We start from the raw sequence: 14,702 nt of genomic DNA, 5'->3' as shown, positions 1-14,702 counted from the left end.
AAAAAACAAGAGAGAGAGAAGAGAGGAAGTAAGCACAAATAAAAGAAATTTGTTAACATTGGTTAGCTCAGAAAAGGAATTATAAAGAATTTTCACTTTAAATATATTTCTGCCACATTTGATTTTTTTTTTTTTTTTTACAATGACCCTGCATTTCTTTTGTAAGCAGGAAAATCCCAATAAAGTTAAATTCTAAAAATTTAAGTTAGAAGAATACCTGATGAAACTGTTTCACTTAATAATTTCGTCTCCAATTCACATTGTGGGTCTTCAGGTTTTTCCTGGATTAAACACTAAAGAAAACACAAGGACAGGTGGGTGTGATTGTCAGTGTCTGCTTCAGCCCAAATCCATTCTCCTTCTGTTCCAGTCCCCATTGCAGATGCCAGTTATCTTAATTCTAAGGCCCCAAACTGACGCTTGCTCTGGCATAAAACTGGACTTAAAAAACCTATTTTAAAAGTCAATTAATATGAGAGCACATCTCCACAGAACTTCATGGAGGAAGGAGCCAGCCTACTGAGATTCTCTGCTGAAAATCATCAAGTGTAAAATAGAGAGACTAGGAAGCAATGCAAGCTATAAAAATATTGTTTATATTTGCATTTTGGTTCTTGCCAAGTTTTAGATTTTGCTTGATTTTGGCAATCAGCTCTCTGATAAAGTATTTCCAAAGTCTACTTTTGGGTAATCCTGTCAAGGAAATTAAAGATCCTGTGTACCAAGTAAATAGAAGATATCTCATTATACTCTAGTGTGGTAAAAAGAATACTACAATAAGAGGACAGTAAGATTAGAATTTATATATAAATCTGCCACTAACTTACTTTTGTGACCTTGAGCAAGTCAGCTAATCATTAGGGGGCCGCAAATTTCCAATCTAACAACATAGTATTTGGTACTCAACTGTGTGCCATACATACAACACATCTTGCAAACAACCCTAAGAGATGGCTATATTTTCATTTTTACCAAAAAGGAAACTGAAGCTTAGGGTGATAACTGTTCTAAGGGTCAAATAATAGAGAAGTAAGGAATTTTGTATACTGTACAGCATTAGATAAATGAAGCACTGATTTGGTGTGTGTGCTAATATTTGCAAACTGGATAATATCAGCAAACTTCATGTGATCTCAACTACCACCTGAGCTTCTAGAGCAATAGAATCACCTATACCAGAATCCTAGTCAGAAGCTTAAAGCCAGTTAATCACACCATACCACTCTTCTTTAATCACTGTACAAAGCCAAGGCCCTCAGTAAATTTTCCTTATCTTTGCTCTCAGCACTGTATTGCCCTGTGTCTTCCTCTTGACCAGCTTTAACACTACTGCGTTCTCTGACAACCCCTTCCATTGTGCCTCTGAAACTTCTCACTTATTATTCATTTGAAGAATTTTCACAGAGTGCCTAACTTGTGCAAGCACTGTTAAATAGTAGTAATAAAAGAAAACAACACAGAAGGTCTCTGACTTAAGGAGTTTCCAGTCTATTAGGGAAGCAGGTGAACAAATAGGTAGAACAGTTTTGTGGGTGTCTAGTAAAAAGAAAGGGGGTCTACAATAGGAATACAAAGGAAGAGCTGTCATTTCTGCAGGTGGGTAAAGACAAGAAATGCTACCCAAAGGTGATGAAGTTTGAACTAACTCTTCAAAAATAATTAGGTCGTCCAAAAAAATGGTGGGAGGGAATCCCAAGTGTGAGTAAAGGCAGAAAGGCCCGAAGCAAAACAGAAGGTTCCAGGCACCCCATAGTCAAGTATGGTTGGGTTAGGCATGCTAGGAGAGTGTAAAGATCTAGACCTAAAGGCAAGAGGGCCCAGATTATGGAGAGCTTTGGGTGCTACTCTAAAGACTAGAATTTCTCCTACGGGTAAAGGATAGCCCACAAAAAGCTTGTGATAGAAAAGTAACATGAAGAAATCTGCATTCGTAAAGGTACTCTGGTGGCCAGCTGATGGATGGATTGCCTAGTGAAGAGAAAGGAGTCCAAGGTGAGAAGATCAGGGCCATGAGAAGGAGCACATGTGGGATGATAGGTAAAATCAGTGTAACATAGATGGTGATTAGATATAGAAGATAAGGGACAGGAGAAGCCTGGTTTTCAGGTATCTGGCTTAGGTTATAAGGTGAAGGTGGTCCAATTATCAGGTTTGGGGGAAAAGTAGTGAGTCCGATTGTGGATATGTTGAATTTAAGGTGCCTATGGACATCTAGGTGGCCTTTGATATTATCTACCATTAAAAAGCCAGTTGCATTTCTTTCTTACAGGGATTATGATCATTAAAAACACCAAAGATATCAGACCAATAAGCAAGTCAGCCATTCACATTTTCTAAAAGTTAAAAGTTTTTCAGAGTTTGGACCAAACTGGTTTCTTGCCTTACAGGAAGACTAAGAATTTAGACTTTCTCTTTTTTTAATATTTTTATTGATTTTTAGAGAGGGGAAAGGAGAGGGAGAGAGAGAAACGTCTATGTGAGAGCATAACATCAACCGGCTTCCTTGTGCATGCCCCCTACTGGCGATCAAGCAGAAACCCAGGAATCCAACTGGCAGCCCTTGGGTGCATGGGACACCCAACCAAATGAGCCACACGCATCAGGGCTAGACTTTCCTAACAGAACTTTCCCCTTGATAACCACAGTTCTTCAGCATGCAACAACAGGAATTTATCAGTTTCTACACTGTCATGTAATAGAATAATCTTGTATTTAACACATTGCCATTACAAAATTAAAATTTTACTATTTTATGTTACTCTTCAGTTCAATTGACTCTTTGGAAGTTAGACTTCTTCACGAAGGAGGAAGAGTGTCAATTTACATTCTGGTGCAGCTCATTAATCTTGAGAACTGCTCTAGAATGTTTTCCTGTCATTGCAGCTGTATCATCAGAACTTATTCGTGACCAAACTTAAACTCCAGACCACATCTGTTGACAATTATTCATAATTTTATATGTTATAAAGAAGGCCCCTTGTGTTTGTTGGCAATGGAGCTGAAAACTATAATTTTTTCTCCATATTACTATCACATTTTATATTTGGTAATGAAAAGTCCTCTTTCCATAATTGTTTTATAAAAATTGGCTATTCCCCCCCCCCTTTTTTTTTGGTCTGGATAAACTTTAATAGTGTTTTATAACAAATCTTTTATTTTTATATTTTATAAATCTTTTAAGTTTATAATAAATCCATAAAAATTACACTTTCTAAAAATGCTTGCCTGGAAATGCTGACAGTATATGAAGCAGAGCTGGTAGCTCAAGTATAACTTCCAAGGACACAAGGCTCTATAGAGATAGGAACTGGCTTATAATATGGAAGAACTGCATGGAACACCAGCAAAGTGTTTTTCACTGTAACTTGATAACTGCACAGATGTTGTAATGTGAAAATTCTTTTAATCTACATGCAATTTGAATTTGATATAAAAATGTGGCCTGGATTATGAATAAGATCATTGGGAACAGAATAGAGATCCCAGAAATAGATCTTAGGATCCACTTGGGAACTTAGCATATGGCACTTCATACCAGTAGGAAAAGCCTAGGTTTATATGTTAAGTGTCTTGAGATAGCTGGCTAAGATTCAAAATGAAATAAATTTAGATTCTTTCTCCCCGTTTTACACTAAAATAAATTCCAGATGGATAAAAGACTTAAATGTAAAAACATAACTAAACGAATCAAAAGTGACAAAAATCATGCAAGGATTTAAAGAGATAATAGATGACTGATATGAACAATTGTGAGTGGTGTAGGTGATCTTGATTTTACATGCTGCAAAATGTCAGCAATGAACACTACAAATTTGATAGAGTGTCTTGAATGTTACTGTCCATCAAAAGACCTATACAAAGGAATTTCCTGATCTGAAACCCAATTTTTGTCATCAAAAGATAATTTAAATTGAACTAGAGCTTCAGAGCAAATTGTTTGAAGTGGCTTTTGATAAGGAATTGAAGATGAATTTTTAAAATTTAGCATCATTGCTTTGTTTTGAGTAAGAGTTAAGAATTATTATTCCAAGTTTGCAGAAATTTCATTCATTCCTATAGCTTTAATACCATCTATAGGCCAGTGGTTCCCAAAGCTAAGTACTAACGCTTTTTGGGCCCCACCCACCCTGTATTGCTTAACTCAAGAAGTGCAGAATCTGCACAGGGACACGGCAGTTCTGCTTGACTTCCCTCAGATTTCATGTTCACATCTGCTTACTTGGCATTTCCATTTGTGTGTCCCAAACTTACCTTGACCAAAACAAAACTCTTGTTACACTGTCACTCACAACCAAAACAGCCCATTCATATCCATCTCAGTAACTTAAACCACCATCTGCTTTGTTTCCCAAAATAAAAACTCAGCAGGATTGTTTACCTCCAAAATGTATCCCAAACATATCCACCTTTCCACATCTTACTCCCACCTTTGTTCAAGCCTCCTTGACCTCCCATGCCTCCCAGTACTGGACACTGGCCCTCCTACTCTGGCCCTCCACAGTTCATTCTCTGCGTAGCAGTCAGAATAACCTTTCAAAGCCATAAATCAGATCATACCACTCCTCTACTTACAACCCTCTAATGACTTCCCATTGCACTTGCAATAAAATCTTAACTCGCTACTCTGGCCTGCATTCCCTGTTTCACTTGGCTTCTGCTTCCCTATCACCACCACATGCCACTCCCTTCCTTGTCCACCACCCATCTCTCCACTGGCCTTCTTCCTGGCCTCATTTCTGTCTTATGACCTTCAGAGTAATCGTATTCTCAGACTACACTATTTTCACCTAATTATCACATAGCATATTCCTTCTTGTCATTTGGGTCTCAGCTTAAATAATAACTCATCATACAAGTGCCCCCTAGCCACCCAATATGGTAACTCCCTGTCACATAATCCTGTTTAATTCTGTGCTTGGCATTTATGACTATCTGCTATTTCCCAGTTTTTCTTATTTGTTGTTGGTGTTCCCTGACTTGTATGTAAATCACCAGAGCAGGAATCTCATTTGTCCTTTTGCCACTGTCCCCTGAGGGCCCAAACAGTGCCCAGCATGTATAGGTAGGCAGTTGATAAATATTTGTTGAACAAGCAAAGAAATAAGACCAAGGTCCAGGGTATGAGTGTGGAAATGGATTGCTGAAGTAACTATGAGGGCAGATGAAGGCTGGTGAATGTTAGCGCTAGGTTTTTCACATGGGCTAGGCTCACAGACTTTTAATTTGTCCATAATGATGCCAAGAAGTCACCAAATCTCTAAGGCTATTTCATGTCTCTACACTTTTCCTTCTGACCAGAATAATTTCCTTTCCTTCACATATAAACAACTCCTTGCCTATCAAAAGATTTAGTTCAAATGTTACCTCATCAGAGAAGACTTCCCATCTGTTCACTCTATTTTTTCTTTTGGATTTCATCTCCACTCCCACACATAATCTCTCATTGCACATATCAAAATGTATAACTGTCACTCCTCCCTCCATAAGATCGTTAGCTCATTAAAAGCAACGATCATGCTGAATTCCTTATAGAAGGTAGAAAGTACTTAGTAAATGTTTTTTGTATATAAATATATCTTCGTATTTCTATATATTCATATATGAAGATATATTTATATTAAATACATAATATATACTCATATTTATGTTAAATTTTGTATCTGTTTAAGACTATCTTAAAGACAAAGACTATCTTTTTGTTGTTGTTGTTGTTACTCCTCACCAAGGATATTTTTTCCATTGATTTTTAGAGAGAGTGGAAGGGAGGGAAGGAAAGGGAGAGAGAGAAAGAGAGAGAGAAAGAGAGAGAGGATAGGAGAGAGACACATCGATTGGCTGCCTCCCACACATGCCCTGAACAGGGTGGGCATGGAACCTGCAGCCCAGGTATATGCCCTTGATTGGGAATCGCACCTGAGACACTTCAGTGCTGCGGGCGCTGTAACCACTAAGCTACACCAGCCAGTGCAAGACAAAGACTATTTTTAACTTGAAATTTAAAAAGTTCAAAGGTCCATATACTATCATGCATGCCCTTAGATCACTAAAATATTTGTGAAGTTGATTACCATTTTTTAAAAAAACATTTATCAGAAATGTAGTACACTTAAATTAGGCTTTTCTAAAAATTTTGTAAAACATATTTATTGGGAAGACAATGTTACCCAATACCTACAATATTATTGTATTATTACACATTTAAATTAACTAAAATATGGTATTAAGAGCCCTCTAGTGGCAAAATTCTTAATAGACCCATGAGAAAGGAAAGATAATTTGGACCATCTTCTAAATCTCAGAGTATTTTTTAAACTAACAAAGTATTAGATACTGGTTCTTTATGATATTACATATCAAGCACAACTCGGGTATTTTTTGCCATAAACTCCTACTAATACTTGCCTTGCAATCAGCCTCCAAATTCATTAAAAAGATCTGAGAAATGTAATATTTAAATATGCCAACATAAAATTATAAAGGTAAGTTGTTTAACCTAAAAAAAAGTTGTAAAAGTAGAGAAATCTCTTCCTCTAAAACCAAAACATAGTAAGTCTGCCTACTGATCTTTCAGGTAGTCCCCTAATTTACACTCACAGAAACACATGAATGCACACACATAAAGTTAAATTTCATGAATTGATATGCCAGCTTTTAAAATTTAGAATACATTTTGCCACACAAAGAAAACAGAGTTATGAAAGATATTTAGGATTATGATAGACCCTATATTGCTGTGATTATAAAGGAATCCAAACCTAACCACCATTCATAGATATTGCTTTAAATTCACCGAGTTCAACATGGACTGCAAGGAGCACACTTTAGCTGAGGCTACTATGCCAGGTCACTACAGGGCACAGAACTGCTGAGGAGAGAGGGTCCCAAGAATCTCTCGTGACAAGCTTGTAGATGCCCTAAACATAGCAGAAATGGTTCCCAGGACACCCAACTGTAACTGAAAGGGTCTTCAGTGTCTCCAAAACAGAGTAATGTTAATCCAGGTAGTGGTTGAATTTCTTGATATGGTTGAATGTTCTTTTTTGTTGTTGATTTATGATAATTTTTTCCTTTTTAAAAACTATTTTAATTTTTCAATTATTGTTGACATTGAGTGACAGACTGTTCTTATGTAAGTTGTTCACAACAAATCAGACTCAGGTCAGGGCCTACTTTTACTCACTTACCCATCCTTTCACTCTCTTATCCCTTTATTCATTTAATAAACATTTATTGAGCCCCTGCCACATACAGGCCCTGTGCTTACTATAAATATGAAGTCTATCAAGATATTCTTGCCCTCAAGATCATAATTTAGTGTTTAAGGTAAGAAAAAATTAAACAGAATGATATGAGCATAGTAGAGAAATACCTGGTTTAGTCTGAAGATAAGGGGAGAATTTTGTGGATGTAAAATTTAAGTCTTGAGCCCTGGCTGGTGTGGCTCAGTTGGTTGAGCATTGTCCTGTACACCGAGAGGCTGCAGGTTTGATTCCCCATCTGGGCACATGCCAGGGTTGTGGGCTCCATCCCTGGTAGGAGGCAGCGTTCAGGAGGCAGCCAATCGATGTTTCTCTTTCTCTCTCCCTCTCTTGTCCTCTTTCTCTCTCTCTCTCTCTCTCTCTCTAAAAATCAACAGAAACATATTTTTTAAGAAGTTAAGTCTGGAAAGATGAGAAGAAGTTAGGGTGAATAAGGAGGACCAGAGGAAGGGAATTTCACAATGACAGAATAGCAAGTGGAGCCTCATAGAGGCCTAACATGAACCTTCCCCTGTTAAAACCAAAAAGGAAAATACATTGCTTTATTTTCTATTAGGAAAGTAATGTGTATTCAGAAATCATTTGCTGAAAATTAAAATAATGCAGAAGTATAAAAAGAATTTTTAAAATCGCAGATAAAATACCACCATCCTACCTTTCTCACATTCCCTTCCCCACTACCAAGACAACCACTGTTTGGTGACTAGGCATTCAGATTTTTTTCTATGCATTCACAAGTAAGTATTTTTCCCCTCACAAAAGCAGAATCCTATTGCAAATACAGTTTTATAACTTTTAGAAACATTATCTTAAAAATACATCTTAGGTATCTTTCTCTATAAAATATATAGGTTCTGATAAGGGGTTAATATCCAAAACACATAAAGAATCATATAGCTCAGTAGCAAAAAAACCCCAAAACAATCTGATTTTAAAAAATGGGCAAAGGATCTGAACAGACATTTTTCCAGAGAAGATATACAGATGGGAAACAGGCACATGAAATGGTGTTCAACATCACTAATCATCCAGGAAATGCAACCCAAAACCGCAGTGAGACATCACCTCACCTGTTAGAATGACTATTATCAAAAATACAAGAAATAACAAGTGGTGGAGAAAAGGGAACCTCTGTACACCGGTAGTAGGGATGTACGTTAGTGCGGACACAATGAAAACAGTGAAGTTTCCCCTCCAAAGTTACATGTAGAACTACCATATGATCTAGCAATTCCACTTTGGGGTATTTATTTGAAAGAAAAGAAACATGAACTCAAAGAGCTATCTGCACCTCCATGCTTACTCCAGTATTATTTACAATAGCCAAGACATGGGAGCAGCCTAAGAGTCCATTCACAGATGAATGGATAAAAGCTCACAGGTTAAGAGTATACGCAACGACTCTCTACCGTAAGAGATGATAGGCCTTGAGAAAAATATGTAACTGCACTGTTTGGAATTATAATAAATTCACATGCACATTTTTTAATATAAAAGAATTTTTAAAAATAACAGAACTATAATAAATCATCACTGCATGAGGTTGCTTTAACTGAGATATATGTGCATATAGTATCTCAGTTAAAAAACTGTTTTAGCCATGTAAATTCAATCTCTCAAATTATGTATTTTCAAATATATGTATGTATTTTCTATTATTCCCCAATTTAAAAAGAAATAATGTAAAATACTAATTATAATCAAGGAACTTCAGGGGAGACGTTATCCAATATTTTTATCAGATAAAGACCAAACATTTTTAGATATTATTTTCATACAATGATTTTGATACCTTTTAATTCGTTCTTTGTTTTCATGAATTGCCAATCACAAATCCTGCCAAATTGGAAGTTAATGGGTTGGGGGGGGGGGTTACTGCATAGTTAAAAAATATTAAGTCCAGGGCCCATTTACTCATCCCCTCCCCCACCCCCATTTAGAAATCAGTATGCACTTCCACTGACATCTTATCAGCTAAAGCAAACCACATAATCACACTTAACTTAAAGAGGGGGAGGAGTGTAATTGCCCCAAATGTCCAGGAAAAAGAAGAGAACTGGAAGTACTGATGCTAATAAAGCCAGCATGCTACCTGAGAGGTAAACTAAACTTTTATTTTAAAAGCTATCGAATTGCTAAAAAAAAAACATTTTTAAGTGACAAAGCTTTGAAGAAGAACAAATCCCTTACTTCCCACCTCTCTAAAATATCAGTTATATCCATGTTTCTGGGTTCTCCTCTCCTCATGCCTTTCTAATTTTCACAAGGTTGCAATCATTCTCTAAATGCTATTCTTTGTACTATCATGTTATGTCCATTTTCTATATACTATAGAATCTTTATAATTTTTTATTCTGATGTAATATTTAAAATGGAATTTTCAATTAACTATGTTCTTAGAATATCTAATGATTCCTATTCTGATTTGAAATTTGTATTTACTCTAATGCTTAATGCTTACCTGTATTTAAAGAAAATAAATCATGATCCAGGAGATGGAGGTTCGATTCCCGGTCAGGGCACATGCCCAGGTTGCAGGCTCAATCCCTGTGAGGGGCATTCAGGGGGGAGCCAATCACTGACTTTCTCTTTTTTTAAATATATCTTTATTGATTTCAGAGAAAGGAGAGGGAGAGAGAGAGATAGAAACATCAGTGATGAGAGAGTCATTGATCGACTGCCTCCTGCACGCCCCCGACTGGGGATCGAGCCCACAACTCGGGCATGTTCCCTGACCAGGAATCGAACTCTGATCACCTGGATCCTAGGTGGATGCTCAACCGCTGAGCCACGGCCGGCTGGGCACTGACTTTCTCATCATTGATATTTCTCTCTCTCTCCCTTCCTCTCTCTGAAATCAATAAAGGTGTATTTTTTAAAAAGAAAGAAGAAAATAAAAGAAACCAATAAACAAATACACATCATGTCTTATGCACTTCTAGGAAACCCAGCTATTTTTGGTCTTTCCTAAAATGCAAATTGTTTATGGCCAGGCAAAAAGGCTGTTTAATCCTGAGAACCTATTACTAAATTCTAAAGACACAACTTATTCTAACATAATAAGTAAGTAGCTTAAAGATCCTAGAAATAGAAAAAAGAGCAGAAACCTAAAGAAATATTACTCAATATGTTATTATATCTAAAGGTGTCAAGTTTTAAGAGAGGAGTACAATAGTTTAAAAAAACCTAATTTTTACTTTATAAAATTCCTTCTTACAAATCAAAGGCTGAGGCCCAGCTGGTGTGGCTCAGTGGTTGAGGATCAACCTATGACTGATCCAGGAAATCAAGTTTTGATTCCTGGTCAGGGCACATGCCCAGGTTGCAGGCTTGATCCCCAGTAGGGGGTGTGCAGGAGGCAGCTGGTCAATGACCCTCATCACTGATGTTTCTACCTCTCTCTCCCTCTCCCTTCCTCTCTCTGAAATCAATAAAGACATAAATAAATAAAAAATCAAAAGCTGAGTAAGTAACAGTAATGGAAGATAGCCCCTCAGTTTGTGGAATTATTTACTGCAATGTCCCATTTAATGTCCAGTTCGCTATGTGAGTTTGAAATATAACAAATACACAAAAAGTGAGTTTGAAATACAATAAACACGCAAAAATTAAATGGCTTCAAAGTTTTCAGGAGCGTTCCTAAAATAAAAATGAGCAATTCCAATGCTGAACTTTAGAATGTTGAAGCAACAGGCTCAATTATGAATAGTGACTAGTAATAGAAAGCAAGGGAAAAAAATACACATTCAAAATTAGGTCATTGCAAGAAAGTAGCTTTCAGACAGTTTCTAGTTGTTTGGCGGGGGGGGGGGGGGGGGGGGGATTCTTGAGAATGCTTCAGGGGAATCTAATAACACTTGTTACATAAAGAAAAAATGTATATATTTAAATGTGTCTTACCATTTTTACTACAATATCAACTTGTTCTTCAACCTTTATTTCTTCCTCCTGAACTGTGCTAGACTCATTTTCTGGTTGTTTATACTCTTCTTGGATCTCTTTGCTGACTGCTGCTTCTACATTCTTCACTTCATCTTGGACAGAGGGAGATACCAAGGGAATATGTACTTGTGATAGTGTTGGAACAGGGGGCAGTGGTGAGACATGATCATAGTGAGTATGTAGGAGCCGTAGAGCAATGTCACTTGTGGCTAATATCCTTGGAATTTCAAATCCAACTTGTATTTCAGAGCATCTGATACTTCTGTGCCTGTTGATAATTGATTTTTACAAACAAGGATGAGGCCAAGGAAACACTAGAACTGTTGCGAATTTATACCTAAGCAGTATTCTCTCCACTTTAATTTCAACATAGTTTTGAATCCCATCCCTTACTTGCTTTCTTTGCAGGATTTTGACCCAGTTGCTAATGTTATCGTTCTCAAAAGTCACTCTTGGGATCCGTAACCCAATACTCTGCTCCATCACTGGCAGCTCCTTCTCTGTTTCCTCTGTATGGCCTTCTTCCTAACTGTCCCTTAAATGTTGACATAACTCAGCTCTCCATCCCAGGCCCCTTTCCTCTCCATCTGCATAAGTTCCTTGGAAATTATTTCTATGGCTTTGATTATTAAAGTTCGTAAGAGTCTATGATTCCCCAAGAGTTAAGAACTATTGAATTATTTAATGACTTCCAAAAATATATCTCACTCAGATTTCTCTTAAGTCCTTCAGACAGTTGCACTTTGATATTTCATAGGTACTTCAAAACAACAAGTCCATCCCTAAAACCTCCCTCACGATCACCATAAAAATAAAACAGAATTTTTTCTGCCTCCACTACTCATTATCTTAGTAAATGGACCACCTAATTATCTTCTTAGACCTGGGTAGTTAATGCAGGGCTATTCATTCTCCTTTTATTCTTTTAAAATCACACAGATATTCATTCCCTTCACTCTTCTGTATATAACATATCTCATAATAAAAAGATTAAACTACTACATTGTCTCTAATTTAGATTTAAAACAGAGTATTTTGTAGCAAATGCAATGTAGAAAATACTTTACTCCTTCCTTTTACCAAATATCAAAATTAAAGGTCCAGTTTCTTCCATTGTAATATGACTAGTCTTTTCAGAGCTGAGACCAGAGCCTACTCACTTTATTCCAGGAATTTTTTCTTAAAACTTACGGCCATACTAACATAATTAATTTGAAATATTTGAGATCAAGCAGCAACCAAGTGATCATGAATTTATCATTACCACTATCATTGCTTAGAAAGCTGTTACTTTGTTAAAAGTAATTATATCATTTAAGTATCTAAAAAATAATAAATATGCAAGTGTTATTTTTTGGAAAGTATTATTTTTAACAGTTCACAAAGATACTTTTTTTTTTTTTTTAAGTTTGAGATTGCCATGTAAAAAGCACCTACCACTTCTACTTTTGAGGGAAAGGAAGGTTAAGTGGTGAAGAGAAAGGAAAGACCTGAAATTTATTCAGCCTATGTTTGTACTAGACACCATGCCATGACCTTCATATGCATTAATATTTATTCCTCAACCCAGTCCTATTAAGTAATATATTCATCACTGTGCGGTTGATATACTGAAGCTCAGCAAGGCTATGCAACTTGCCTAGGGTAAATGGCAGGTCTATGATTCAAAACCCCATTCGTCTGACTTCTTAACATGGGTTTTTCCAAGGATGCCACGCTGTGATTCAACAGGCCTGTGCCTGGCCACCATGACATGACTCTAATGTCTTTCAACCTACAGTATCACCCACCGGAATACCTTGGATTCTTCTTGAGGTTTGCCCACACATATAGGATAACATTTTCATCTTGAATGACTTTTTCCATATTTCCAGTGTCCAGATCTGCTAAAGTACTAGCTTGCTATAAGAGAAAAAGAAAACATTATAAAAGATCAGAGGTCTCATAAATTACACAACTTAGATAACGTTATTTCATCACTTAGGTGTTGGATTCCCTTCATTACTTAAAAAGAGTTATTTGGGTAAAAATAAGGTTCAGTCAAAATGACAAAGAATTGCTTAAAAATTCTCAAAATGATACAAACATATTTACTTAATTAAATGTGCTTCTCCTTTTCCACTCAGCTTCTCTTAAGGTGTCTAAGGATTAAAGTTACTCCTACCTGCCCAGGTAGCACGTGTAGATTACTATTATGTTACCCTTTTGCATTTTAACACTATCGTGACTTTTCATTTTAACTATACATATGCTACTTTATCTGTACCTTATTAAAACGTAGATTATGTTACTGCAAGTTTGCCTGTTTCTGAACATATCAAGGTTAGAAAAGAAAATATCCAGTTTATAAAATCCAGATGAGTTGTGTATTTTACTAGTCCAATACTTGGTATCCAACATTAAACATACAATTTAAGATTACTCTTAATTTTTTTTTAATAAAGACTAACATAGCTTGATTCCTATTGCTCAAGAAATTATCTCTCAAGGGGCTTAAATAAGTTAATATGTATTTGGTCGCTATAATGTAAAAACTTAAAAGTATTGGGGATTAATTTATTGCTTTTTTTAAAAAAGTGGCCATCCCTGCCCCTACTTGCTTTTTCTTACAATATAAATCAGTTGCAAAATTATAATATGAATATTATTGCTAACAATAAAGTTGGTAAAGTTTAAGCCTTCTTTTCAGTTCTTAGTAATTTGAACATATTTTATCAAGGCTAAACCAAGGCTAGGACTGTTTTCTAGGCCAAAAGAAAATAAGAGACAAAATAGCCAAAAGCAATATGTGACCTTAGATTATTTTCTGATTAAAAAAAGTGAGAAAAAAACAGCTATAGAAGATATTCATGGGATATTAGGGAAATTTTAACTATGGACTGGATATTAGAATATATTATAGAATTTTTATTAATTTTTTATGTATAATAATGGTTTTATGGTTATTTGGATATTATCATTAGTGCTAAGATATTCAGAAAAATAGAGTGACTACAATAATTTTAATGCTGTATCAACTGATTTATCTAGAGCACATATCTAATACATGTTTTATGAATTTATTTTCATAGTGATCCTGGTAAAACTTAGCAAGTATAACAAAGAAAACTAGATTTTGGCTATACTGATGCTTTATTTCTTCAAAAATAAAATGTTTATTAAATATTTTCAATATGGATAAATATATATGCCTTAAATTATTCCACTGATTTTTTCATAACCTTTTAATTCTTAGGGGGAAAAAAAGAAACTGGATTTTTTTATTATATAGCATAAAATTTTAACCCTTATAAAAGTTAATCATAACATATAAGCAAGATGCCCACTTACTCTGAGGAGTAGTTCTGTGGCTGTGTTAAACTTAAGATGAAGGAGCTCCTGAAGTTCCAGAATTGACCCTTGGTACTGCACTATATTTTTATCTTGCAAATCATATGGCGGAGTTTCCAATAAAATTATTTTCAATTTATCAATTAACTATAAAGCAAAAGGATAAAGATA

At 35.8% G+C, this 14,702-nt stretch overlaps 1 protein-coding gene across 1 annotated transcript in view; it reads right to left on the bottom strand.

The window, feature by feature from the left end:
* The window catches only part of DNAI7 (dynein axonemal intermediate chain 7), a 52,439-nt gene that overhangs the window by 14,360 nt on the left and 23,377 nt on the right, over positions 1-14,702 (bottom strand). Inside the window, exons 6-9 of the mRNA XM_087814755.1 lie at positions 14,532-14,678; positions 13,000-13,103; positions 11,160-11,469; positions 218-293 (exon numbers count right to left, since the gene is read on the bottom strand). Of these exons, the coding sequence (XP_087670881.1) occupies positions 218-293; positions 11,160-11,469; positions 13,000-13,103; positions 14,532-14,678 (637 nt within the window). The remainder of the gene's footprint in view (positions 1-217; positions 294-11,159; positions 11,470-12,999; positions 13,104-14,531; positions 14,679-14,702) is intronic.

This window comes from Miniopterus natalensis, chromosome 2 (assembly GCF_054644295.1).
Source record: "Miniopterus natalensis isolate mMinNat1 chromosome 2, mMinNat1.hap1, whole genome shotgun sequence".
In the NCBI taxonomy this organism is placed as follows: Eukaryota; Metazoa; Chordata; class Mammalia; order Chiroptera; family Miniopteridae; genus Miniopterus; species Miniopterus natalensis.
This window is presented reverse-complemented; position numbering and strand designations above follow the sequence as displayed.